Here is a 24638-nt window from a genome sequence, read left to right as displayed (position 1 = left end):
ACTGCTCTACTGCTCCTGCTCCTTCTCCCTGTTGCCTACTTATTTATGCATTTTGATTTTGTTAAGAGCATGCCATGCCACACCACGCCACGCCCACCTGACACCTTTGCTGATGACGCCGGGCGTAACTGATTGCAGCTGTTTTTTCATAATATTCACAAGTTTTGCAAAGAAAATGAATTTACAAAAGTAGCTCCATCATTTCAATAGAAAAAGGAACTGCTGCAGGGAGAGTCCTTTGGTGCCTGGTCAGTGTGAATTGTGACCCAGTTGCTGCTGCTGCTGTTCCTTCCACTAAGATTACAACTGAAAAGAAAGAGACCCTGACAAACCTGATTAACACTTGAATTTTTGTATTAACTACTTTCAGCAGAAAGTGCTTCCATGCCGCCTACTACTATCTGGACGATCCGCCACACCATCCGAATGCCCCGCAGGTGGACTGGGAGGTGCCAGTCAAGATTGGCGACGAGATTCGTGCCGCAGTGCCCGTGAATGAGTTCTCCAAGCATGTGGCCTCGCTGCATGCGGATGGCGACATTGGCTTCAGCAGGGAGTACGAGGCTATTCAGAACGAGTGCATCAGTGACGACCTGCCCTGCGAACACTCCCAGCACCCGGAGAACAAGCGCAAGAATCGCTATCTGAACATCACAGCCTGTAAGTGAATCGGATAAGCACAGCCTCTAATCAATATCCGAGTACATATTTTCATCGATCCATTTATAGACGATCACAGTCGCGTCCATCTGCATCCCACGCCGGGACAGAAGAAGAACCTGGACTACATCAATGCCAACTTCATAGATGGCTACCAGAAGGCGCATGCCTTCATCGGCACCCAGGGCCCGCTGCCCGACACCTTCGACTGCTTCTGGCGCATGATCTGGGAGCAGCGGGTGGCCATCATTGTGATGATCACGAATCTGGTGGAGCGCGGCCGACGCAAGTGCGACATGTACTGGCCCAAGGATGGCGTCGAGACCTATGGCGTCATTCAGGTGAAGCTCATCGAAGAGGAGGTCATGTCCACGTACACGGTTCGCACGCTACAGATCAAGCATCTGAAGGTGAGTGTTCTCCACACACTCCTCACTCCTTTCACGGCATTAATTGATGTAATTTCTCCCACAGTTAAAGAAAAAGAAGCAGTGCTATACGGAGAAGCTTGTGTACCAATATCACTATACGAATTGGCCAGACCATGGCACACCGGATCATCCATTGCCCGTGCTGAATTTCGTAAAGAAATCCTCGGCTGCCAATCCCGCCGAGGCTGGTCCCATTGTCGTGCACTGCAGGTGAGTCCCACACTCCACACACACTCCATCTATATAAATTCCTAGCTAAACCATTTTCTTTCTTGTGCTATTTTAGCGCTGGCGTTGGTCGCACTGGCACCTACATCGTACTGGACGCCATGCTCAAGCAGATCCAACAGAAATCGATTGTGAATGTGTTTGGCTTTCTGCGTCACATACGCGCCCAGCGTAATTTCCTTGTCCAGACCGAGGAGCAGTATATATTCCTGCACGACGCACTCGTCGAGGCCATAGCTTCGGGCGAGACCAATTTGGCGAGCGACCAAGTGGAGGAGCTAAGGAACTGCACGCCGTATTTGGAGCAGCAGTACAAGAACATTATCCAGTTCCAGCCCAAGGACATACACATTGCGTCGGCCATGAAGCAGGTCAACTCGATCAAGAATCGCGGCGCCATCTTCCCCATCGAGGGCAGTCGGGTGCATCTGACCCCCAAGCCGGGCGAGGATGGCAGCGACTATATCAATGCTTCGTGGCTGCATGGCTTCCGGCGGTTGCGCGACTTCATTGTCACCCAACATCCCATGGCCCACACGATAAAAGATTTCTGGCAAATGGTCTGGGATCACAATGCCCAGACAGTCGTTCTGCTCTCCTCCCTCGATGATATAGTAAGTCAAACGAATAAATAATTATTTCTGAGTGGATTAAAACCTTTTGTTCCGCATAGAACTTTGCCCAGTTCTGGCCGGATGAGGCCACGCCCATCGAGAGCGATCACTATCGCGTGAAATATCTGAACAAGACCAACAAGAGCGACTATGTGACCCGGGACTTTGTCATTCAGTCGATACAGGATGACTACGAGCTGACGGTCAAAATGCTGCACTGTCCCAGCTGGCCGGAGATGTCCAATCCGAACAGCATCTACGACTTCATTGTGGATGTCCACGAGCGCTGCAATGACTATCGCAATGGACCAATTGTAATAGTAGACAGGTAAATACCGTGCCTCCGCCTTTACTGATATCAGTTTCTGTATTATTATTATTTTGTTTATACATTTTTTTAGGTACGGTGGGGCGCAAGCGTGCACTTTTTGTGCCATCTCATCGCTGGCCATTGAGATGGAATACTGCAGCACAGCGAATGTGTATCAGTATGCCAAGCTGTATCACAATAAGCGGCCCGGTGTGTGGACATCCAGCGAGGATATACGCGTCATCTACAATATACTTTCATTTTTGCCTGGCAATTTGAATCTGCTGAAGCGCACGGCGCTACGCACTGAATTCGAGGATGTGACAACGGCCACGCCGGATCTCTATAGCAAAATATGCAGCAATGGTAATGTTCCACAGCACATAATACTCCAGCAGCAGCAGCTGCTGCAGCAACAGCAATACCAACAACATCAACAGCAACAACAACAGCAACAACAGCAGTTGCAGCTACAGCTGCAACAGCAGCCACTAGCATTCGCACAAGCACAACCACAAACACAAACACAGACCACCCGTAGTCATAGTGAACTAAATGAGACAGCATCCAATTCACCCACCAATACTAATCCCAGCCTCTTGCCCAATCTCATCATTGTTACCGCCCACAGTTGTTCCAACATCCATAACATCCACACCGCCATCACCATCACCACCACCACCACCAATTTCTCCATCACCATCACCACCAACAGTCCAACTCCTACAGTCACCACCGTCACCACCATCACAGCGAGATATGCCCAGTCCGAGTGGCACTGCAACAACAGGCACTGCAACACCAACACCTACAACAACAACAACACCAATACCAATCATACCCACAACAGCATCCCCAACAAATCTAACCCATACTAATGCCAATTTCCATACTGTTACTAATAATGCTGCTCATATGGTGAACAATGAACTGACGCCGATGCTCGATGAACTCGATCTGAACTTTGAACAACATCAACAACAACAAATGCTGGCACTGATGCAACAACAAACGCAACTGCAACAACAATACAACATGCATCATCATCATCATCACAACTCCAATTCGATTGGTGAACTGCTGCTGAATCCAACAACTCAACAAACTGACTCAACAACAAACGCCACAACGATGAACAACAATGTCACAAGCGCAGCAGCGACAGATGCTCAAAACTTAGATATTGTAGGCTAAACTAAAGATAAAATTTACAAAAAAAAACAGCTGATGGCAGATGATTAGGAGATTAAATCATTTTATAAATGTTTAAATATAAATATTTAAAATTAACAAACTATACAATTACGTATGTATGTATGTATTGTATGTATACATAGGGATGTATTTATTAACATTTAAGTCGTCGCAAGCAAAGCGTTTAGCGCATTGTCCATAAATTATTCAGTCGCATATTAAGCTCATGTTTTATTATCTTAATTTATTCGTATTTTAGTTGTTTCGCTCGTCTACAAACTATTTAAATTATTTCTCCCCCCCTCTATATATATTTTGTGTACACTAGACTTACAGGCAGATTTTATGATAAATATTTTATATATAAATTTAGTCACAAGGAAAACTAAACAAAAAAAATCCACAAAAAGTCAACAACAAAGGTAAAGGAAAATAGATTCAAAACAAAGAGATCAAAAACAAAAAAGTAATTGCAATGCGAAAAAATGAAAACGTAGAAAAATGCACAAAGTGAACGGCGTAGAACTATAGGAAAACCAATAATTGTCTCATCATTTACGAGTTTATACACTATATATGCATAGATACAGGTACATACGAGTATATATATTATTAATTAATAGTAATTCGTTAATGCAGGTTAGTGCTGCACACACTTGTGCCATGATCTTTTAAGCGCCCCCCATTAAAGCTCCTATTAAAGTAATAATTATTTGTTAATGTACGAGTTGATGAAGCACTTTTTGCATTTCATATTGATTCAGTGTCCGTCCTAGTGTCTGTTAACGAAACAAATTTTTGCTGTTTTCTCACTTTACAAATTTTTTCTAACCTGTTTTTTCATATCCATAAAAGCAAAAAAAAAAGAACAAAAAAGAAAAAACAACTCAAGCAAAACCTTAGCTAAAAAATAATTGCGAATTTAGTAGGCAAGAAAACGAATTATTGGCATGCAGTATACAGATTAACCAAGCGCACCTTTGCACGGAGCACATCACCCGACAACCACAAACACACCCACACATCACTGTAAATCCCCAACAAAATGAAGAAGATGCAAATCAATTCACACTCTCTACGAAAGGCACCAAGCACAAGAGCATCACGTTAAGATTGTAAATAAAACTTAGGCAAAGAACTGCTGGAAGAAATCAACTAATTGTAAGCCTCCCTAAGCTATAAATATTGTAAAAACAAATGCAAATCGAGTTAAACTAAGTGTAAAACTAAAAAATAAACGCAAGCAAAGTATTATTAAAATATATACGATTTATGTGAACAAAACAAATGCCACAATTGAATGAAAAATGCATAAGCAAATATTGTTTCAATCTTCATTTAATGCACAGGGAGTAACCATATTGAACAGGCCCAAACCCAGTGTTGGCTCACAGCGTAATATTAATGTGTACAGTTCTTAAATGATAGCCTCGGATACGATACGGATAAATGAAATCTTATCTTTACTTTTTGCACTCTGAATTGCCATAGCTATGCTGTGGTGTGTGTGTGTGTGTGTGTGATGTGCAGCTGAGCAGTCCGAAAATTATCTGATCTAATGAATAGCAGAGTTCTTTAGTTGCTCCATCACTAAACACACACACACCAACCTACACAGCAAGTAGAGAGCAAAGAAAATTAGGATATATTTTTACATTTTAGTGTAAAATATTGATCACAAAAAAAAAAAACAAAAAAAAGAAAGGAAGAGAAAGGATAAAAATGTTTTAAAGACTGGTTTTTTGTACACTTTAACTTGAATAAGCATGTATACTGATTATGTAAATGAATGAATGTCAATCGTATTTCAGTTTTCCCTCTAGAATTACCCATGTGTCCGACCCGCCACGCCCCGCCCCTATCGTATGTAGTTAGACTACTTGAGGAGTAAGGATTTTTGGAATGTGGCCAAAGAGGTTGGAAAGGGAGGGACACCTACAACTTTTCTACTTTTCAAACTGGATCTTATCGAAGCGAGATCAGTGCTAAACCCAATCATTTGTCACCCTGACACCGTATATAGATCGCTCTACATATTCACCAAATAATGACCAATTTTTGTGAGATTCTGTTTCTTAGGCACTAAACCGACTTAGATTAAGGTACACACGAAATATATACGTTAGAAAGGCTTGTAAATTCTCATACTGACAACGGCAATGGTAACAAATGCTTCATCTGTAATATAACAAAAAAAGAATCATAATATGTGTATGTATGTATTTCGATACCAAAACATGAGGAAACTACGCATTTTAACTGTTAAACAAATGATTAGTAGTACGTACAATGAAACTATAGATGGATATGTGTGGTATGTGTACATATTGATGTATGCGTTATGTATACAGACAGCCAAAGGAAAAGCTTCGTCTACAGCATTGTAAAGGAGCTAAAAGAAAAAAAGAAAAATTCCCCGCAAAAAAGAAACTTAACAAAACTGCACACACTTTTCGAGCAAATGGAAACCTTTCCACGACTAAACTACCTTCACAAAAACCAAACTAAAAACAAATTAAAAATGGTAACTAAATGAAAACAAAAAAAAAACCACAACAGAATATCTAATTGACGGTGTTATGCAATTTATAAATGTGATGAATGTCAAAGTTAAGCGTAAAAAAAAATCCAATACAAAAACACAAAAAAAATACAACAAAACAAAACAAAAATCCATAAGATTCGTAAGAAAGAGCTGAATGTAGCGAGAACTTAAGTAAGCATGCCCACGATTTTAGAGCTAAGCATATACATAGATGATGAATACTACCCCTTATCCAAAGGCATACCATAGATTTTAAGGTAATGCCCCATGATCCCCCCCACACATACACACAGACACACACACACACATACAGTAAGAGCCATAGAAGAAGGGACGGGACCTTTCCCTTGTGCTTGTAGTGGCGCCAACCAGATGGATAAACGGAAATCGTGTTTATACATATGTATGTGTATGTCTTGCGATATACAAAACTAATGATATATATATATATATATATATATGTATGTACACTTAAGCTAATCGTAAGCCAATGAAAAGTTGAAATGGATGCAAGCGGAAGATTATAAAGCTAATGATAAAAGATACAGATAATGATAACGATAAAGCGTAAAAATAAAGAAACATCAGATTGCAACTAACATTAGCTGGGTGAACGTGTTTCCACCGTTAGTTCCACAGTCATGAGGCCGTGGTGGCTGCGCGGCAACACATCCGGGGTCCAGGACAACACAATGCCGCTTTCCCACACAATTCTAGCCATCCACAGACTCATTCTGGTATAAATGGGACGTTTTTTGGGCTGTGCCTGGACATGTTGCTTGAAAGGTAGCCGCACATAGGGCACAAAATGACCATCCGCATGACGCTCAAAGGAGCGCGTCAGCTGCAGTTGTATCTATGCAAGGGAAATATCTAAATCAGAGCACTGAATATAAAAAATATGTTGGTGCGCTACACACACATTGGAGGTGCTAAAGATGCGCGTAACCGTGTGACCAGCTGTGAAATGCCATATGTATTTGGTCAAGCCCTTGTATTTTCCGGACTCAATCAGCGAGACTTCGTGGAGGGGACGCCGCTTTATGCCAGCACTGAAGCTTTTGCAAAAGTGCGAAAAGGTCTCCTAGAAATAGAAAATGGCCAAAAGACAGCAGCATCAACATAAGATTGATGCCAGATATCCAGCTTACCTTGTGCACATGAAAGCTCTGGTGGATGGAGCGTGTCGAGAGCCCTGGCTCGGGTGTGCATACTGGCTCCAGGCAATCATTGAGTAGCTCTATCACATGGTCCAGCCAAGCGGAGTAGGCCAGCGCAGGCTGCACATTCGCGTCCACACACAAACTGTCGTTGGCCGGCGATGACGGCCCATTGACGATCAAATCACGTTTGGCAGGCAGAGGAGGCTGCTTGCGAGTTTTAACCTCGCCCACGATTTCCGTTGCCTTGATGGGGGTCTTCTTGACCACCGCTAACGCGGGCAGCAGCTCAATCGGCGGCAATTGTTCGGTGACAGCGGTTGGCATTGCCTCCGAATAAATGGGCGGGGCGGTGAGTATGTTGTAGGGCTCGCTGATCATGGGCAGCTCGATGTCGAGATCAATCTGATCCGTGGGCTGATACTGATCCATCAGCTCGATATTGCAGTCCGTCAGCTCGATGTGCTGCTCCTCTGGCTCGGCGAACACATCGCAGTTGGACAGGAGCTGCGAATCGTTGGCATAGTGGATCAGGGCGCTGCTGCTGTTGCTGCTGCTGGGGTTGCTTGTGGCCGCCTGCATGCTGTCCAGGTTGAAGGCACCATCGGACAGGTCTGGCAGGGGCAGCTGAACAGAGGAAAATTTCATTAGCTGAACATTAATTATTCTGCGTCTGTACTCACATCAAGATGATCGCCAAAAACAAGTATATCCACCTGTGGATCAAACTCATCGACCATGCTCAGGCTGAGTCGTAAATCCTCCTGCGTGCCCTCGCCCAGCGGCGTCTCCAGCCTGGATGGCATCCAAAAGTTCTTTAGGCTGTTGGTAAAGTTGCCATAGACGCGTTTGCCCTGCGGCGAGCTGAGTATGCCAGCCAGAACCAGCAGCAGGTGATCGCAGATCTCGTCCTGCATGACCAGCGAGTTGTCTGGCTCCACAATTATCTTCAGCTTGCGGCAGGCACAGGCATAGGTGCCCTTCTTGGGCGACACGCCATTGGCCAGGGCCGTCACATGCAGCCTGGCAGTCGGAAACGAATCCGAGCGCTCGCACTTTACCGCAAAGGTTGTGGCATTGAGACGCTGCACGGCCGGCAGCTGTTCCTGGTCCTCGGCCCACTTGTACTGCTGCCAGAGCTGTTGCTTCTGCTCCTGCCCGATATTCAGATTCCATAGCACCTCCCGCGACACCTTGTACACCTGAGCCATGGGCATAGCCGAGCCGAGCTCTCGGCACGCCTTCACATGCTGGCAATCGATGTCGCCGGCGTCGTTCCTGCAGGCGTCCACATGGCAGATGGCCTTGCTGGATACCACAGCCGCATTCGGCTGCAGCGATAGTGTCACATCCTGGATGACCACGAAATTTCTAGGCGTCTCTCGCAGCTTGGCGCGCAACGAACAGACCGTTGAGCCGGCGTGCAGCGTCACCAGAGAAACCGCATCGAGCACATTCTTGTTCTGTGGACAGGCGGCGTTGCTGCAGAGCTTGGCGCGATTGCCATTGATGGCTCCACAGCTGGTGCACTGGCGGACACCACGCAAGGTGCGATTGCTCACATTCATATTATTGCCACTTTACGGATTTATTTAATAATTAAAAAAACATTAAGGGTGCTCGCTTGCATATGTTTTTCGCGTGAACTGCAGCCCTAGCCCAAAAACAGCTGATTGCTATCGATCTATCGATAGCAACAGTCTGAAAATTTTTAAAATAATTTGTTATTCTGTTTAATTTGCGGGAAACGGGAAATCCTTGGACCATGGCACATCCCGTCGAGGCGAAGACCCGGCCCCGGAAATATCCATTTGTCCACATGCGTATCGCGGACCACACTGTGCTGGACACCATCGAGGGACGACACATTTGCCGGCTCTGTAATCGCTCGCGGAAGTTCTTCTGCTACAGCTGCCATGTACCGGTGGGGGAGCTGGAGAAGATGCTGCCACGCTTGGGGCTCCCATTGCAGATTGACATCATCAAGCACAAGAAGGAGATCGATGGGAAAAGCACGGCCGTACATGCTGCCGTCCTGGCGCCGGAGCACGTGCGGATTCACACATATCCCGATATTCCCGACTACCGCCTGGAGGAGGACGTGGTGCTCATCTTTCCCAGCGCCAAGAGCCTCACAGTGCCGCAGCTGTTCGAACGAAATGTTCAGCTGAAGATCGACGATAACTATGGCCTGCCCAAAGGACATCACATGGGCACAATGCTCCGCCGTCGCATGGATGAGATTGAGGTCGGGGAGACGCAACCAGAGGCCACGTCCAAGCGCAGCTATGCCTATGGCAACCTACCCGTGCGCCGAGCCGTCTTTATTGACAGCACCTGGAACCAGAGCCGCGGCATCTACGCGGACGAGCGTATCCGAGGTCTCCGCACAGTCGTCCTACAGAATCGCTTGTCGCAGTTCTGGCGCCATCAGCGTGGCAGCCCGCGTTGGTACCTGGCCACCATCGAGGCTATCCATCAGTTTGTGCTAGAGGTCCACGTCAATGCCTGGGGTCTCAATGCCGCCTACCGGGGACTAGACAACCTGGAGATAACCGAGGGCTTTCATCAACTGGCGGCGCCGCTAACCAGAGACGCCCCGCCGGAGGATGTTCAGCGAGAGTCGCCCTACAACGGACAGTACGACAATCTCTTGTACTTCTTTGCCAATATGTACGATCTCATTCACAAGTACTATGACCACAACGACCTGATATCCTATCGACGTCCGATTTAGTACGAGAACAGAGATTTTATTATAGAAGGGAAATACACGTTAAAGCTATGTTAGTTTGGAATCCTTATTTCTTCTTCTTCTTGCCCTCGTCGCTGGAGTCGCCGCTCTGCGGCTTGGGGTCCGTGATGACCGGCTTCTGCCATTTCAGCGGATTGTTGCGATAGAAGGGCCATGGAGGAATGGTGATCTGAAAAGGTTTGATTTTTGATTAGAGCGCAGCTGATGAGATATTATCAGCCAAGGGCTCACCAGGGAGGACAGCAGAAAGCCCACGCCCAGAATATAGACCGTCTGTGAGAACTGCTGGACAATCGCTCCGTAGATCAGGCCCACAACGCCGAAGAATGTGATGATGAGACGGGACCAGCGCTCAGCCTTTCCCTGGCCCACAAAGTCCTGCACAGTGCGAAGATAGTTTAGTAAAAGTGTAAAAACCCTCTGCCCCGGTACACCTACCATATGCGTTGGTATCTCCAGCATGTTCCTTGAGATTTTCTAACTTAAATTTTATATTTTTCACGTAAACAAATTCGAATGCGGCACGTCAGCAGTGGATTTGATACACACAGACAGTGCTGCCGCTTCCGCTTTTTTCCCGTCAAAATTTTGCAGTTATTTTTAATGTGGCCAAATTTACATAAAGGGTATAAAAGAAGTGGCAGATTCGTCATTTTGTTTTAACGAAATTTGCCACTTCGTCTTATACACTATTAAATATCACGTTATTAATTTATGGATAAGCTTTTTCAGCTTTTATTTTGTCTCTTGTCTAAGCTAGAAACGGCTTTTTTCTGATGACAGGTTGGCAGCACTGATCCCAGTGTAACCTCAGATATATACCGAAATATACCAAAATATGCCAGAAGGGTCAAAAATAATAACAATAAAATAAATAATAATATTAACGGTATATACTTTTCGAATATATCGTTTTTTAAAAAAATCATTTCAAACATATTTTGACTGTATGCCAAAATAATCCTCTTTGGGACCATTGTGCGTTGTCAGGGAAAATTTTACTACCGAACTCTTGATCCGCACAAACAGTCGAAACCAAATTAATTGCTCAATCCGTTGGCATCATTTACATGTTTAAATCAAAACACTAAGAGTAGATGAAGCAGAAACAGGCGACAATACAGTCCATGTGCAAAGTAACATGAAGATGAATTGATTAAATACGATTATAAATAAGCGAATATCTAACTGGAATTGGCTGGGCCAACACATAGTTGCTGCTAGAACATCGACGTTAAAACATGTCCCACATAGAAGGTCCTCTTTTTCTTCTCATTGTGGTTTCATATGTGACCATTGAGGTGTGTAAAACCATCCTTAAACACTGCGATATATTCTAAAACATCATTAAAATATGGCAGGTCGCTTCGAAGGTAGAGTTTACCAACATTGTATGTACTTCCTTTGACAAAGAGTTTTCGGACTTTGAGTATTGCTATCTGAAGTCGGTGAATCGGACGTATAAATATTTTTCTTTTAAAATTAATTTGTACAAACCACCAGTTAAAAGGGTTAATGTAAGTGAAAAAGTGAAAAAAAACAAGTATTATGTACATGAATGTATAATCCTAGATAAATGTGGCACTCAACAAACGATTCAATGGCTATAAGCCGTTCTTGTACAATGTCACTACGGATGGCTGCAGATTTATGAAGAATCGGCGATCGAACCCAATTGTTCGTTTCTTTTTTGACTCGGTTGCTCGATTTACAAATCTGAACCATTCATGTCCCTACGAGGTAAGTTAATATGAAAATAATATGAAAATATTTTAAACAAATTTTTTTGTTGGCTTCCAGGGTGCTATTATCATGGAAAAGGTACCTGCCGAGTCTGTGAATAACCAGTTTAGTAAAGTACTGATATTTCCGGAAGGCGATTATATGGTTGAATTAAACTGGATTGCCTACGACATCAATCGGGCTGTAACCAAAATATATTTCACTCTTTCTTGATCAACACGGGCACGGTAAAACCTGTATCAAGAAGCAAATCGTAAAAAGTCGATTCAGGTTAGATTTAAAATATATGTATTTTAATGATTTTAATATTTGTTTTTCATATTGTATATTTGTACAATGTGTTTATGGCGGCTTGAGCCGTGGACGTATGTTTCGAACTAATAAATAAGTGGCGTTTGGGTAAGAACTACGTTTAAATATAATGTGCGAATGTGCGTTGGGAATGGCTTCGTTCTTGTTTTGTTTTTTTGCGTCATGTTTATCGCTGTGCGGTCCTGCGCCGCTCCTCAGACCCTGGCAGCCCGTGTGCGCCGCAGGTGGACAATGTTGATGACACAAATGGACAGCCAGGCGAAAAGGGCCAGCCAGGCAAAGACCAAGGTGAAATACAGGCAAGCAGCCGTGTTGATGCGTCCATAGCGACGCCGCTCATAGGAGATGCTTTCCACCAGAAAGTCCATGAAATCGAATATGGCTGCGCACGACAGACGGGACTTGAGCACGGGCACAATGTTGCCCACACCCTGGATCTCCTTCAGCAGGGACTCGCGGTACTGCTTGCAGGTCACCTCGAATCCGTCCGTAAATACGGAGGCGTAGATCAGCTGATAGATGGCCATGATCACCGAAATGACGGTGGCAGGAAGCCCTGAAATCAAAAGGAACAAATATAGCGGATGCATTCTTGTCCGGATTCCCCATTTCCCATTGGCGAACCACTCACAGTAGTAGGGGGAGAGACCATCGGGCGTAAGTTCGGATTCAGTGGTCACCACAATCATGTCGCCGGATCTGTGTGGGGAGGGGTTGAAAAGACACAGAGCGGAACGAAATTAAAAAAGAAATAATTTAAATGCTTAAAAAGTATCAAATTCTGAGTGTTAGTCATTCGCCTGGAAGCAGCATCTGCGGGGCTTCCATTAGCATAAGACCTAATTAGTGGAGTGTGGGGCGAGCTATTGGCGACGATTAACCCACTTGACCCGCAGACACACTCGAATTAGAACACTCACCGCTGCCGAATGGTGCTGGTGCCCACTTTGCGCTGACCCTTCCCGATGCACATCCGATAGCCATGGTAAATGGCCAACACCACGGCGAAGATCAGGGGCAGCAGCAGTCCGTAGGTGGCATAGTGGCAGTAGGCGATGTTCCCGCCCTCAAAGCTGTTGTAGGTGCTCCGGGCATGCAGCACACAGCCGCAGTTCGTGTCCGGACAGGCATTCAGGACGTAACGCCAATGGGACCATGCCACCGCCGATGTGATGCAGCAGATCACAGAGGACACGATCGCAAAGGGATAAAGGTAGGAGAGCGCACGCTCCGCTGAGTACGACATCTTGGGACTGCGTCTGATCGTAGATTAAGACAATTTAAATTGATTCAAGAACACTTTAACTGTCATTCAAATTTGTTTATTGGGCGTCACACGAACACTCACACAATCACACTTGTTGCAACGCGCACTGTACCCCAATATAAACAAACGAATTGATCTCCTCTCCAATTCCTCTTCTGCCTATTTTTTTTTTGCGGCTTTTACAGCTGGATATAAAAGTCTTTAAAATGATTTTCAAATTGTTTTTTGTCTGCAACTTCTCACAGAACTTTGGCAAAAGAAAAACAAGAAAACAGATCGCTGACACATACAGGGGAAAAAAAATAGGAGCCAGGGCAGAAAAACCAGGGCGATCAAACGAGATTTAACCCACTTAACCCCCCTCTATTTAAAAAGTGGAGCACACTTTGTTAAAGCGCGGAAAACAATACTGTTTGTAAAGGCTCCTTATAGCTCCATCCTCCTCTTTACTTAAAAAACAAAAATCACCGCCGACATCTTTCACCTGTAATGCGTAAAATATGTTGAAGTTACATCAATTTCGTGGGAATATAAAATACCCCATTGGTCAACAAAGGGCTAACGTTTTATTTTATTGATTGACATCGTATTCCATAATTTTGATATTCAGTATAATATTACTAGCTAGTTGGCCCTCTCATCCCTAAACAAATAATTTTATCCGATAGATACATAAATTTTCTACAAGATTGGCTAGTTTTCAGAAGTCCTTTTATTGCATTGCTTACATAAAAAGGTTCAAACAAAAACGGACAAAGCCTAAAAGGACAAAAAGTAAATGTTGACTAAATGTGACGTCAATGTTGCTGGTCAACCAAGTTTCTTCTATGCGTATGGGCTACCATAACGTACCATTCGTTACCTCTTTCACCACTTTACTTACGTAGTTTCGGCGCGCGCTAAATTCAAACAGACAGCACCCAAGCGTTACAAATTAAATTAATTTGTTTCCTGCCATGCCCCATACATTACTTATACGGCGGATTCCAATGAATGAAATCTGTCCTTACATTACCTGGCCGTGCGCCAGGCGCCAACAAACACATTTCAAAATCGGCCGGCTGTAGCAAATGACGCCTGAACTCGCCATGTTTTGTGATCAGGGCGGTCGGTCCTCCATCTCCTCCATTCCCCCAACGAGGCAGCCGATTCGACCAAGTTGATTTTTGGCAAAAACCATTTTCCGCGGACGCCTGAATCTGCTCAGTTGCCAGAGAGTTGTGGAGCTGTCCACTACGCGGAAAAAGTCTCAATGTAAATACCTAAAATTGGGATAATATCGTACGGATTTTGCTGCAGCAACCAATTTGCCAGTAATGTAATTTGCTGTCAAAGACAATTCAACAACAAAAGTGAAAACAAAATTGAAAATTGCCAAGTAATTCCCCCAGTACATTGTAGCAGACGTTACGAAATTGCATTTTGCAGCCGCGCGCCGATTCTCGTGCAGAGCCAGCCAAATTTCCTATAAATAGACCCCTGCCCAAAGGGTGCAACAAATTTGATGTGTGTTTTCAAATAAACAACAAAGAAAAAAAAAAAGAAAATTATTGCAAAAAGAACAAGAAATTTGCATAATTGGGCCTTTGCCATTGTTGTTCGGAGTGCAGTGCTCGGAAAATTCTCAAATTTGATGAGCTGACTGAAAATTGCAGCGTAACAAAAAGTAATAATTAACTAATGAATGCTTGCTGCTCTTCTGCTTAATATTCGTTTATTTATAGAGTGTCTAACAGTTTTGTTGTAATCATTTAACATAATGGGTAACTATGTGTCTTGTCTTTCTAAGCAGTAGAATTAGTTTGACCCACTAGGCGGACATTAATCATGGCTGTTATACGGTTACAGAATGTTTTATGCATGAGACAAACCGATCTAGATTAAAGGACAATCACAGAGGGTTCTATGGAACAACATTAAACTAGCCATTCAGCAATTCCTAAAAAACAAGCAGTTATCAAGCATGCCAAATAGCTGTAAAACGTCTGCAAGCAGTATGCGTAAATCTTCTACCACACTGCTTCCTTTCTGTGCCACTGCTTCGTTAAAATTGTAAATTCAAATCTTTTGTGCACAACATTCCAGTACAGAACCCACTGTGAGCGTTTCCTCAAAATACATATTAATGTTTTTGCTTACTGAATGAATGCTTGGGCCACTTATAGACGCATATAACACGACACAACCGACACAAACCGGCGCCTGTATATAGTGCATCGTTATAGAGCCAGACATAGAACCGGAATCAGAAATACATACACCCAAACACGCAGACAATTTGCCCGGCTGATCCATCCCAGATATAAGTGAAGTGACGTGAAGTTTACCAGATGGATAATTGGAATGTTTTGGCAGCGCAAACAACAGCCCAAGCTATTGGACGCGACGATGCGGTGGTAAAGACGCGACTGGTGAGTGGGGTGGCGGTGGCAGTAAGCAAAACAAAACAAACCGATCGATTGTAGTATCTATTCGTAGTACATAGTGAAAAGTTGGCAGACCCCCCAAAAAAACATACGCATTCCTATGTACTCGTCTGCAGCCAGATCTGGTTGGATGAGTGCGTGTTGCCTGGGGGGGCATCCTCGCTAGAGCAACAGCTGTTTCGGCTGAGCCAATTGCTGCTCTCTCTCACTCTGGCTCTGTTGTGATCGTTACTAGCACACTCATCTATAAACTATAAATAGGAATCCGCTGGTGGTGGCGGCGGTTCTCTTGAGCAGATTGCCTGGCGGGTCTTTTGGAGATTTCGATTCTGATTCCTTCTCGCAGTAGCGCGAAAGTAGCTCGGTCCGACGGACTCGCCATAGACAGACCACAACACGCCAGACCACGCCAGACCACGCCAGTGTTCGTCTACGCATATATATTTTATATAAGCAAGTGCCACACAGATCTATATACGAGACATACCTGAGCAATGGATATATCCACGGATATCTGGGGTCAGCTGGCCGTCGAGGCGTCCCAAGTCTATCTGTCCGATGGCACAGTTCGCAGTCCCTTTGCCGATACGGTACAACGAGTTTTCGGGGAATATTTTTTCCTCGTTTCATCCGCTCTTTCTCTATCTATTGTAACACTGTGCAACAAAATGGACACTTTTTTTCGAGCATCTAAACTTGAAATTGCTCTCAAGCGACAGAGCAGCATGTCGCAGAACAAATGCCAAAAGATCAGCAATGAGTGAAAAGTTTGTTGTCTAGTGTAATTAGGTCGAGAAATATTGATAGCTATATGAGAGAGTGAGATTATTGAAATAACTAAAATATTTTCTATACTAAACCTATGACAGACCATCGAGAAGCTGCCCGACAAGGTGCTGCTGCACATCTTTTCGTATCTGTCGCATCGCGAGATCTGTCGCCTGGCTCGGATCTGTCGTCGCTGGCGTCAGATTGCATATGATACGCGCCTCTGGAAGAATGTGTCCCTCAGGCCGGAAGTGTCCGGTCTGCATGTGGGCTCCCTGGAGATGCTGCTACAGCTGATATCGGTGAGATTCGGGCCGACGCTGCGGTACATCGAACTGCCCATCGAGCTGATCACACACACGGTGCTCCACGAGCTGTCCGGAAAGTGCCCCAATCTGACGCACATGCTGCTGGACTTCTCCACGGGTAGGTATAACAATTCGCAGGGGATATTGGCCTGCCCATCTAATGGTGTTCCTTTTAGCCATGCAGCTGCACGATTTCAGCGAGATGCAAACCTTCCCCACCAAGCTGCGTTACATGTGCATCTGCCTGTCGGAGGTGATCTTCATGGAGGGTTTCATGCGAAAGATCTACAACTTCATCAATGGCCTGGAGGTGCTCCACCTCATTGGCAGCTACGAGAAGTGCGAGGAGGATGAGGAGGAGATCTACGAGGTCATCAATGTGCACAAGCTCAAGTCGGCGACGCCCAATTTGCGTGTAATCAATCTGTACGGCATCAACTTCATAGATGACTCGCACATCGATGCCTTCAGCTCCAATTGCATCCAGCTGGAGTGCCTGGCCGTTAACTTTTGCAACAAGGTCACCGGATCCACCCTCAAGACCCTCATCCAGCGCTCCAAGCGTCTGACCTGTCTGCTCATGAACGGCACCAGCCTCAAGTCTGAGTTTGTGATGCAGGCGGAGTGGGACAAGTGCGCGCTCCAGGAGCTGGATATCACGGCCACCGATCTGTCGACTGAGTGCCTGGTGGACATGCTGACGCGCATACCCAGCCTGAAGTTCCTCTCCGCTGGACAGATCAATGGCTTCAACGATAGCGTGCTCAAGCTGTGGATGGAGTCGGGAAACACCAGGTAGAGTGGAATCGAAGTAGTTGCTCTTGACGTTGCTCATGTGTTCATGTTTTCTCTCATGTTAGACCTCTCATTTCTCTGGATCTGGACTCCTCGGACAACATCTCCGATGAGGGATTGCTGAAGTTTCTGCAGCGCCACGGGCATCAGCTGAGTGCCTGCTGCCTCTCGGGCATGCCACACATCACGGATCAGCTGTGGATGAGCATCCTGCCGCTGCTGGGCAACTGCAAGTAAGCAAATCTCTTAATCCATCCCCCAGTGAGAAATAAAAGGTTTTGGTTTACCTTACAGAATAGTTGTCATGGGCACGGCGGAGAAGCTGGGCGTGAACATCCATGTGGATCAGCTTATGGACACGATTGCCTCCAACTGCGGCAACCTGGAGCGTCTCGAGCTGCGCTGGGATCCCGACAATCTCCGTTTCTCCGACAAGAGCCAAAAGGCCATCGACATTCTGCGCGTCAAGTGCCTCAAGCTGCGCTGCATGGTACTCAGGTGAGTGCAACGTCTAGCCTTTGACCTGCTGAATGACTCTCATCGAGTGCTTCTCGTTCACAGCGATGGTCGCTACTATGAGACGGTCAAGGCAAACTTTGAGCGCGCCGATCGCATCACTGTGGTGCGTACCACGACCTGCTGCCGGGTCTCTCCATATCATCTACTGCGCAACTACAACGATTTGATCTTTAACTAAAACCAAGTGGATAGAATTGGGATACATACAGTGCGTTTCATAAGAGTTCTCTCTCTCTGTCTCTCGCTCGTTACACGAACTTTGAATTAATTGCTTCCTCAATGTTAATTCTTTTGTGCCCGTTCCACGGTGCAATCCATCCCTCTTATGGCTGCCTCCGCCCCCACCACATATCTCTAGTCAAAAAGTCTTTACAATCGTTTCTGTGTGGTTTGTTTATCGCTTACATTATATTGTGTTTTGTTGTTTGTTTTCTGTATTTTCCGCTTCTTTCGTTTGATTAAATTAAATCTAAATAAACGTACATAGGTAATTTAAATAAAAACAAGAACAAAGGATTTGCTTACTCAACATTTCTTTTTACATTACAAAATTATACAACGTAAGTTTTTGCGTTTCCATCAAAAAACTTTTCTATCTGTGCTGATTTCCTCTTCTTCGCGCTTCTCTCGCTCTCGTCTCGTCTTTCGTGTTTTTAACTAACTTTTACTTGGTAACTTGATTAAATCATTTTCAGACTTCCCCACATACATAAATGTTATTTTTCTTTACTGATTTTGTTTGTTTGTTTTTTTTTTTGATTTTTTTTTTTACACTGATTTATCCACTGCAGAACTTAGGTCTAACGTTTTTTTGTGTGTTTCAACATTTTTGGATCAACTTTTTACCATAAACTTAACGTACATAGATCTCTGGTTCTAATTTTGCGATCTCGTCCCGATCAGCGCTCTATTATATGCATGGTATATAATTTAATTAAGCATGGCTGTATGTTTTATATATATATATGTATGTCGTGTTTGTGTGTGCCTATGAGGATCAAAGGTGTGTGTGTGTGTGTGTGTTTGTGTGTATGTTATAGGAATAGATTGCTTTAAAGGTATGAAGAAGCTCTTCGTCACTAGACAGATTCGCGTTATTTTTTTTTTTTACATAAGTACACTAACACACAGAACAATTCAAGTGGTAGATAGATAAATAGAAGGTACGCGAGCAATCCCGATCCGATCAATCCCTTATCCCCTTATCGCTCATCGCTCACTGCTGGTCCTGGGTCACCCGGAAGATGTGCGTCGTATTGCTGGCCGCCGCTGTGGCCACAGCCGCCGCAGCGGACGTGGCCGACGGTGTTGGGGGCTGGTTGGAAGCTGTGATATAGCTGGCATTGCTGTTGCTGTTGCTACTGCTGCTGGCAGAGACCGCAGCGGTTCGTGCCTCAGCAGCAGCGGCTGCTGCCTCGGAAATGGTTGCCGCCGATTCCGTTGCGGCATTGGAGGTGGAGGCGGTTGTGGAAGCTTCCGACGGTTCGGCAGCGACGATCCTCTCCGGTGAGCGGTGCGTGGATCCAGCGTTGTTTCCATCCTGTGTAGGCAAATCAAAAAAAAATTTTAGCAGCGTAGACTATATCGTTGATCAGCAAAAGAAATACTAACGTCTCGGGGATACACGATCTCCTCTGGGTCAGCGTCCGCTGGCCTCGCCTCTGGCACATTCTCCTCGGCCTTCTCCGTGTACATCATTATCTCATGGCACAGGGGGCAGCGATCCTGCACATACAGCCATTTACGCAGACAGACGCCATGGAAGAAGTGGCGGCAGCGCGTTATCTTGGCCGAGTACATTTCCTAAAGGGCGCAAGGGAAAAAGCAGTCCGTGAGTAATCACCGAAGGATTAATTGGAATAAAAGAAGCAATCACCTGATAGCAAATGGCGCAAACATCGTCGAACGCTTGGAGCTGGGCCGGTGTAGCCTCCGGTAGGGACGAGATCTTGTGCACGGCCGAGCGTCGCTTCATGAACACCGACCAGCCAGCTCGGGCCTCGCACCAGATATTGAAATAGGCATGGATGCACATCATGATGGCTCTGATGGCGCCGCCTGTAGCATTTTGGGCTATCAAGTTATAGTTATCGATACACAAAATCAACCAAATAAAAAGATTACATGCACACACATAACAAATAAAAAAGAAGCAGCTAGACCAAGGACAAGGACAGGACATATACTGTTGAAGACTTGAAAGCCATTTAAATATTGATTGGATATCGTATCGATGGATTCATTTGCTCATTTGTGCCGATGTAATTGGATATGAAACGCAGCTGCAAGCTGCCACTTACCCGACTCGAAGATCAGTATCCAGGCGCCGTTGATGAACAGCAGTATGCCGAAGCAGAATTCCACGGAATTGCCAAAGGCACGCACATAGTACAGATAGTCATCGAGCTTCTCCCAGAAGAACTGACGGCGGGCGTCCAGCAAGAACAGCGTGTACGTGGCCAGCGAGACGAGCACCTGCAAGGGGGGGAATCAATCAAGCCGGGGCTCGGGAATCGTTTTGGACTACACACCTTGACAATCACCTCCACCGAGAAGGCGGTGACGGCCAACAGCCATGTGGAGATGGAGCGCTGCAGCCACAAGTAGTACAGCAATGAGACGGGCGTCACAACGAGGAATGCGCATACTGTGAGGGCGCGCACGTGGCGTTTGCGTGAGGGATTTCGAGCCGCACTCAGCGACATCAGTATGGGCGAGACGATGTTGTGCAAGAAGTGCAGCAGGGCGGTCATCAGAAGACATAGATTGCGACACAAGCGCACAAATCGCTTCTCCGGCGACAGTGAGGTGAGTCCAGTCTGCAGGGCCAGGATGTAAAAGAGCACTGCCGAGACGGTGCCCAGCGATTTCTCCTCATCGTTGTCGTAGGTCATCAAAAACCACTGAAAGCCTCGGCCAATGTAGTGGCATATCATGGATATCACACCCGTCATGCCCAGTACGGCGGTCAGCGTTTCGCAGCCATCGACCAGTAGCTTTTCGATTGCCGGAAACAATTGCAAGGGCTCACTGGAATCGGCGATGGCCAGGGCATAGCCTCCCTGAATGATTCTGTAAGCGGAGATTCCCATTAGATAGAATAAACGTTAAACGAATGTTCAGATCTCACCGAATTGTCCAGAACACACGCAGGACATTGGGCACATTGAGTCGCTGCCACTCGTTCTCTATCAAAGCGGACAGGCCAAAGTTGGACACGAAGTTCATGGCATATTGGTAGCCATTGTATACCGTTCGGCTGGCCTCCATGGCGCTGTACATCATCGTGACTAGCGTAAGGATGATGGGCGTGGTGCCGGCTATCACGGGCAGATGTTCCACCACATGCGGTGGCAGCGGCAGCATGGCAATCAGAATGGGACTAGTAAATATGATGGGCATCGACTTTTGCAGCAGTTCGTATCTCGGTCCCAGGTGTATGTACGCAAAGAGCATGCCCATGAACCACTGCGCCATGACGTGCGGCGCCAGCGACATGATCACCCCGCCCGAGTCCAGTAATCGTGTCGTATTCAGCGACATCAGGTCCTCCAGTATGCAGGGACTCTGCTCCATTAGCGCCAGGGCGCTCACATTTGACCAGTAGGAGAGGAACGTCAGTCCGAGGGAAGTGAGAAACATGTACACCATCACCAGGTGCCGCGTCCACAGCATGAAAATACAAGCGGCGGATAGGAAGCCTGAAGCAATCAAATCAAGAAATGAACATTGGTATTTTTTGTATGCATATGAGACCGTGGTGCGGATGGGTGCAAAGTACGTCCGATAAGGGGGGGTTCTGGGCAAACGACCCTTAGTACTGGAGAGAGAGAGAGAGAGTGCCCATTACCACCTGCTCCAGGTGCCACTTACCGAATAGGCAAATCAGGAATTTGACCGTCGTTATGCTGAGGACATCCGCCAGCGTCTCATCGTGTGACAGCTCGGTCATGAGCGAGTTAAAGCCGGTGCTGAGCATCCCATTCGTCATCGCCGATTTGGAGGCATTATCGATGGACTGTTCGATTGGGCTGGCGGGGGGAATCATGGAACTTTGGGCAGCAGCATCGCCAAATCCGAAGAACGCCTTGAGGGTGGCGAATGCCTCGGCAGCGGCACCCGGGGTATCTGCATCAGCCAGAAAGCCAACATCCTCCTCGACCGGCGACTGCGGCTGGCTGGTGTCCGGATAGAATCGTGTGGGCAGGCCCATGCCAATCTTTAGTATCTCATCGATGACCAGCACGGGCGGCACCCGCATCATCACATCCACCAGGCCCAAAACTTTAGTGCGCATGGACATGGCTCTGGCTGGCTCTCGTCTCTTCGGCGACGTTTGTGGCTGATGCGACGTGACTCTGCACTAATCGGCTCCGTCCGCCTGTCTCTTTTAGACGACGCGCTCGCTGATCGGCAATTAGCTAGCTCTTCAATATCTACCTTCCCCCAAGCGATGGCTCACGCATTTGGAGCTGATTGCTGTTTTTCTTTGCTGGTTTCTGTCGATTCTGCTGCTGCTGCTGCTTCTGCTCCAACTGGTGGCTGGCTGGCCTTCGTTTTGGATTTCGTTTCGCAAAAAGAATAAGTGCACAGGTGTGTATGCACTGCTGTGAAGTGTTGGCTGTGGCGGGGGGAGGAAGAGTAGAGGCAGGGCAGGTGGTAACGTTAAAGGTTTTTCCTTCGGATTTTGTCGTCGCACAAATGTTGCTGCTCGTTGGGTTTGATTTATTCGTTCGCTGCTGTTCCGTCCCTCGCTCGCGGACACCAAAATGCGTGTTTTGCGCTTGGTTTTGGCTTTTCTTTCGATTTTGCCCGAACTTTACACTTTTTCACTTTGGTTTTGTTTTTCTCCTCTACTTCTCCTCCTGTTCTTCTGTTCATGCGCGAGTTTTACAACACTAGGATCTAGAATTTGGAATCGGATTTTGAGTGGAATTGCGTTTGCGTGTGAAAAATAAAACACTCAATTTTTGTTTTTTCTTTCTACTCTACTTCTTCTGTTATTCGCTGGCGATAGGTTCGCGCTATCTATCGTCTCTCTCGACCAGTGTTGCGCAGTGACGGCGGACACAGCTGATTTGTGTTGTTGCGCGCGGAAATATGAAATTTTGAATTTTGACTTGGGTTTGAAGAAAAAATGAAGGCCAAGTCGGGTGTATGCTTTTTGGAGCTGTACCAAAAATGTAAATAAAATATTAAACTAGATATAAACATTTGAATTGAGTATTGGATTTTTGTGACGGCGCCTGCTCTTAGAATTCCAATTCCTGACTAAAACTCTCATTTCCATGTTTCTGCTTGAAAAGTCTTTTCCGTTCCTAATAATACTATATAAAATGCCCTCAGTCATGGGGTTCTACGAAACGATTCTTGGATACACATTTTCCGCATTCTTTCAAAGCAAAACCCTCGAGCTCTGGCATTTAATCGTCTCGTGCCCAATTCTCCGTCTCGATTTCCTTCCCCATAGTAGTTTACGTGAATTTCCTCAATTGTTCGGTCATTAACTTTTGCCATTTTGAACTTTAATTGTTGTTCTTTCTTGTTTGGTGCCACAAAACCCTAAACCCACTCGCATAGCTTGCTCCTGCACCCCACCCCCCCCGCCACCGTATGCAAATGCACAAATTGAGGCAACGGCAACGGCAACGGCAACGGCAATGCAGTCCGGATCCGGGGCTCCGTTCCCCAAGTGCCCCAACGTACGTGTGTGCGCCCAACGCTCGTAATTATGCGCAATTGTTTAGCGTTTAGCTCAAAAAGTTCAACTAACATAATTGATTTTTCATGCCGCGCCACAAGAATTTTAAACAAACTGCACAGGTCATAACAAACAAGCACAACCACAGCCCCCAAGTCGCGGGCAATGCATGTTTGTTGATTTGGTTTTACCTTGGAACAACTGAAAGGGTATTTGGGGATTTTCCTTGAGATTGAAAAGTCCATTTTACTCGGGAAAAACTCAAAATGTAAGGCTGTTCTGAGTAGCCCTTCTGGTCAGCTTTGGGGTTGCATTACATAGCCCAAAATCTTGATCAGGTTAGAGCATTTAATAGTCATCTTTCCTATGTGAAAAGTGACTTGCTGATAAGCCTTTTGGCTGCTCCTTGGCCTGTGCTAATTTGCATAGTTTTCACGAGGCTTTTTTTTTTTTTTTTGGGGGCAAACGTCGACGACTTGACGGGGCAGCAAATTGCACAAATTACGAGGAGATGGCTCTATGGCCCCGGCCAGGCGAACTGTTAACACTCCCATGGCACACAGCAGCGGCAGCGGCAGCGGCAGCGGCAGTGGCAGTAGCCCCCAAATATGGGGCTCATATATTTAATATAATCAGTGTAATTGTCATTGGCGATGAGCCGGGGGACTGGGACCCCGATATGGAATGGAACTGCAATGGAAACGAAACCCTCTCTCTTTGGTTTGCTCTGCTGGATGCAGGCGATCTTCAGGTCTCACGCATGGCAATTGTATAATTTATCGCTCCAGTTCTAATCGGCAGCTGTCAGTGTCCGGCCAAGACAGCTGACCAGGCTAGCGCTGGCTGCACTGCTTGCTCTGTCTGCCCGACTGCTGCTGCTGCTGCTGCTGCTGGCTGCTGGT

At 46.0% G+C, this 24638-nt stretch overlaps 7 protein-coding genes across 13 annotated transcripts in view; 3 read left to right on the top strand and 4 right to left on the bottom strand.

The window, feature by feature from the left end:
- The window catches only part of LOC111066625 (tyrosine-protein phosphatase 99A), a 114654-nt gene extending 108622 nt beyond the window's left edge, over positions 1-6032 (top strand). Inside the window, exons 13-19 of one of the 2 annotated variants that reach the window (XM_041591686.1) lie at positions 371-660; positions 730-1070; positions 1135-1301; positions 1378-1933; positions 1993-2261; positions 2335-2609; positions 3400-6032. In XM_041591686.1, the coding sequence (XP_041447620.1) occupies positions 371-660; positions 730-1070; positions 1135-1301; positions 1378-1933; positions 1993-2261; positions 2335-2609; positions 3400-3437 (1936 nt within the window). In that variant the 3' untranslated portion in view covers positions 3438-6032. Of the gene's footprint in view, positions 1-370; positions 661-729; positions 1071-1134; positions 1302-1377; positions 1934-1992; positions 2262-2334; positions 3210-3399 lie in introns of those variants that run through there. The other variant, XM_041591685.1, reaches the window with a different exon arrangement.
- LOC111076654 (uncharacterized protein C2orf42 homolog) lies at positions 4696-8796 on the bottom strand. Of its 3 annotated transcripts, none has more exons than XM_022370528.2 (5): positions 7826-8792; positions 7134-7769; positions 6905-7066; positions 6583-6838; positions 4696-5615 (listed from the first exon to the last, which is right to left on the bottom strand). In XM_022370528.2, the coding sequence occupies exons 1-4, from the start codon at positions 8708-8710 to the stop codon at positions 6584-6586; spliced, it is 1938 nt and encodes a 645-aa protein (XP_022226220.2). In that variant the 5' UTR covers positions 8711-8792; the 3' UTR covers positions 4696-5615; position 6583. The 3 variants fall into 3 exon arrangements, with proteins under 3 accessions (XP_022226220.2, XP_041447621.1, XP_022226221.2); XM_041591687.1 differs by lacking the exon at positions 4696-5615 and adding an exon at positions 6493-6511 and having other exon boundaries at positions 7826-8793; XM_022370529.2 differs by lacking the exon at positions 4696-5615 and having other exon boundaries at positions 6734-6838; positions 6903-7066; positions 7826-8796.
- Positions 8797-8822: 26 nt separating this feature from the next.
- Positions 8823-9940, top strand: LOC111076655 (tRNA-uridine aminocarboxypropyltransferase 1). Its single transcript, XM_022370530.2, has one exon. It carries the CDS (start codon positions 8908-8910, stop codon positions 9877-9879), a length of 972 nt encoding a protein of 323 aa, XP_022226222.2. The 5' UTR covers positions 8823-8907; the 3' UTR covers positions 9880-9940.
- Positions 9875-10457, bottom strand: LOC111076658 (signal peptidase complex subunit 1). Its single transcript, XM_022370533.2, has 3 exons — positions 10336-10457; positions 10129-10275; positions 9875-10066 (listed from the first exon to the last, which is right to left on the bottom strand). Exons 1-3 carry the CDS (start codon positions 10357-10359, stop codon positions 9944-9946), a joined length of 294 nt encoding a protein of 97 aa, XP_022226225.1. The 5' UTR covers positions 10360-10457; the 3' UTR covers positions 9875-9943.
- Positions 10458-11911: 1454 nt separating this feature from the next.
- LOC111076656 lies at positions 11912-13514 on the bottom strand. The gene is made up of 4 exons (XM_022370531.2): positions 13301-13514; positions 12873-13211; positions 12584-12651; positions 11912-12508 (listed from the first exon to the last, which is right to left on the bottom strand). Exons 2-4 carry the CDS (start codon positions 13196-13198, stop codon positions 12147-12149), a joined length of 756 nt encoding a protein of 251 aa, XP_022226223.1. The 5' UTR covers positions 13199-13211; positions 13301-13514; the 3' UTR covers positions 11912-12146.
- A 1910-nt stretch (positions 13515-15424) lies between these two features.
- LOC111076630 (F-box/LRR-repeat protein fbxl-1) lies at positions 15425-18551 on the top strand. 2 transcript variants are annotated; one of them, XM_022370497.2, is made up of 6 exons: positions 15425-15630; positions 16515-16839; positions 16898-17516; positions 17582-17749; positions 17811-18014; positions 18078-18551. In XM_022370497.2, exons 1-6 carry the CDS (start codon positions 15550-15552, stop codon positions 18211-18213), a joined length of 1533 nt encoding a protein of 510 aa, XP_022226189.2. In that variant the 5' UTR covers positions 15425-15549; the 3' UTR covers positions 18214-18551. The 2 variants fall into 2 exon arrangements, with proteins under 2 accessions (XP_022226189.2, XP_022226188.2); XM_022370496.2 differs by lacking the exon at positions 15425-15630 and adding an exon at positions 16050-16235.
- Positions 18552-18570: 19 nt separating this feature from the next.
- LOC111076629 (protein TRC8 homolog) lies at positions 18571-23228 on the bottom strand. 3 transcript variants are annotated; one of them, XM_022370493.2, is made up of 8 exons: positions 23028-23228; positions 21909-22940; positions 21166-21736; positions 20567-21107; positions 20336-20510; positions 19912-20108; positions 19647-19838; positions 18571-19575 (listed from the first exon to the last, which is right to left on the bottom strand). In XM_022370493.2, exons 2-8 carry the CDS (start codon positions 22336-22338, stop codon positions 19252-19254), a joined length of 2430 nt encoding a protein of 809 aa, XP_022226185.2. In that variant the 5' UTR covers positions 22339-22940; positions 23028-23228; the 3' UTR covers positions 18571-19251. The 3 variants fall into 3 exon arrangements, with proteins under 3 accessions (XP_022226185.2, XP_022226184.2, XP_022226186.2); XM_022370492.2 differs by having other exon boundaries at positions 21909-23228; XM_022370494.2 differs by having other exon boundaries at positions 19912-20093; positions 21909-23227.
- Between the last annotated feature and the right edge of the window lie 1410 nt (positions 23229-24638).

Source organism: Drosophila obscura, unplaced genomic scaffold (genome assembly GCF_018151105.1).
Source record: "Drosophila obscura isolate BZ-5 IFL unplaced genomic scaffold, ASM1815110v1 contig_150, whole genome shotgun sequence".
NCBI lineage: Eukaryota > Metazoa > Arthropoda > Insecta > Diptera > Drosophilidae > Drosophila > Drosophila obscura.
The sequence above is the reverse complement of the archived record's forward strand: the minus strand, read 5'-3'. Positions and strand labels throughout refer to the sequence as shown.

What these genes read in the sequence shown, in the direction of transcription:
- LOC111076654 (XM_041591687.1), bottom strand. Translation starts at nt 8,710, where the DNA reads ATGAATGTGAGCAATCGCACCTTGCGTGGTGTCCGCCAGTGCACCAGC. An exon ending in TTTTTGGCGATCATCTTGAT is followed by an intron (nt 7,770 to 7,825) that starts GTGAGTACAGAC and finishes TCCTCTGTTCAG; the next exon opens with CTGCCCCTGCCAGACCTGTC. An exon ending in AGAGCTTTCATGTGCACAAG is followed by an intron (nt 7,067 to 7,133) that starts GTAAGCTGGATA and finishes TTCTATTTCTAG; the next exon opens with GAGACCTTTTCGCACTTTTG.
- LOC111076655 (XM_022370530.2), top strand. Translation starts at nt 8,908, where the DNA reads ATGGCACATCCCGTCGAGGCGAAGACCCGGCCCCGGAAATATCCATTT.
- LOC111076658 (XM_022370533.2), bottom strand. Translation starts at nt 10,359, where the DNA reads ATGCTGGAGATACCAACGCATATG. An exon ending in TGGAGATACCAACGCATATG is followed by an intron (nt 10,276 to 10,335) that starts GTAGGTGTACCG and finishes CGCACTGTGCAG; the next exon opens with GACTTTGTGGGCCAGGGAAA. An exon ending in GCTTTCTGCTGTCCTCCCTG is followed by an intron (nt 10,067 to 10,128) that starts GTGAGCCCTTGG and finishes AAACCTTTTCAG; the next exon opens with ATCACCATTCCTCCATGGCC.
- LOC111076656 (XM_022370531.2), bottom strand. Translation starts at nt 13,198, where the DNA reads ATGTCGTACTCAGCGGAGCGTGCGCTCTCCTACCTTTATCCCTTTGCG. An exon ending in ACCAGCACCATTCGGCAGCG is followed by an intron (nt 12,652 to 12,872) that starts GTGAGTGTTCTA and finishes CTCCCCACACAG; the next exon opens with ATCCGGCGACATGATTGTGG. An exon ending in TGGTCTCTCCCCCTACTACT is followed by an intron (nt 12,509 to 12,583) that starts GTGAGTGGTTCG and finishes TTTTGATTTCAG; the next exon opens with GGCTTCCTGCCACCGTCATT.
- LOC111076630 (XM_022370496.2), top strand. Translation starts at nt 16,140, where the DNA reads ATGGATATATCCACGGATATCTGGGGTCAGCTGGCCGTCGAGGCGTCC. An exon ending in GCAGTCCCTTTGCCGATACG is followed by an intron (nt 16,236 to 16,514) that starts GTACAACGAGTT and finishes AACCTATGACAG; the next exon opens with ACCATCGAGAAGCTGCCCGA. An exon ending in ATGGAGTCGGGAAACACCAG is followed by an intron (nt 17,517 to 17,581) that starts GTAGAGTGGAAT and finishes CTCTCATGTTAG; the next exon opens with ACCTCTCATTTCTCTGGATC.
- LOC111076629 (XM_022370492.2), bottom strand. Translation starts at nt 22,338, where the DNA reads ATGTCCATGCGCACTAAAGTTTTGGGCCTGGTGGATGTGATGATGCGG. An exon ending in CGTGTGTTCTGGACAATTCG is followed by an intron (nt 21,108 to 21,165) that starts GTGAGATCTGAA and finishes CTCCGCTTACAG; the next exon opens with AATCATTCAGGGAGGCTATG. An exon ending in TTTGCGCCATTTGCTATCAG is followed by an intron (nt 19,839 to 19,911) that starts GTGATTGCTTCT and finishes TGCGCCCTTTAG; the next exon opens with GAAATGTACTCGGCCAAGAT.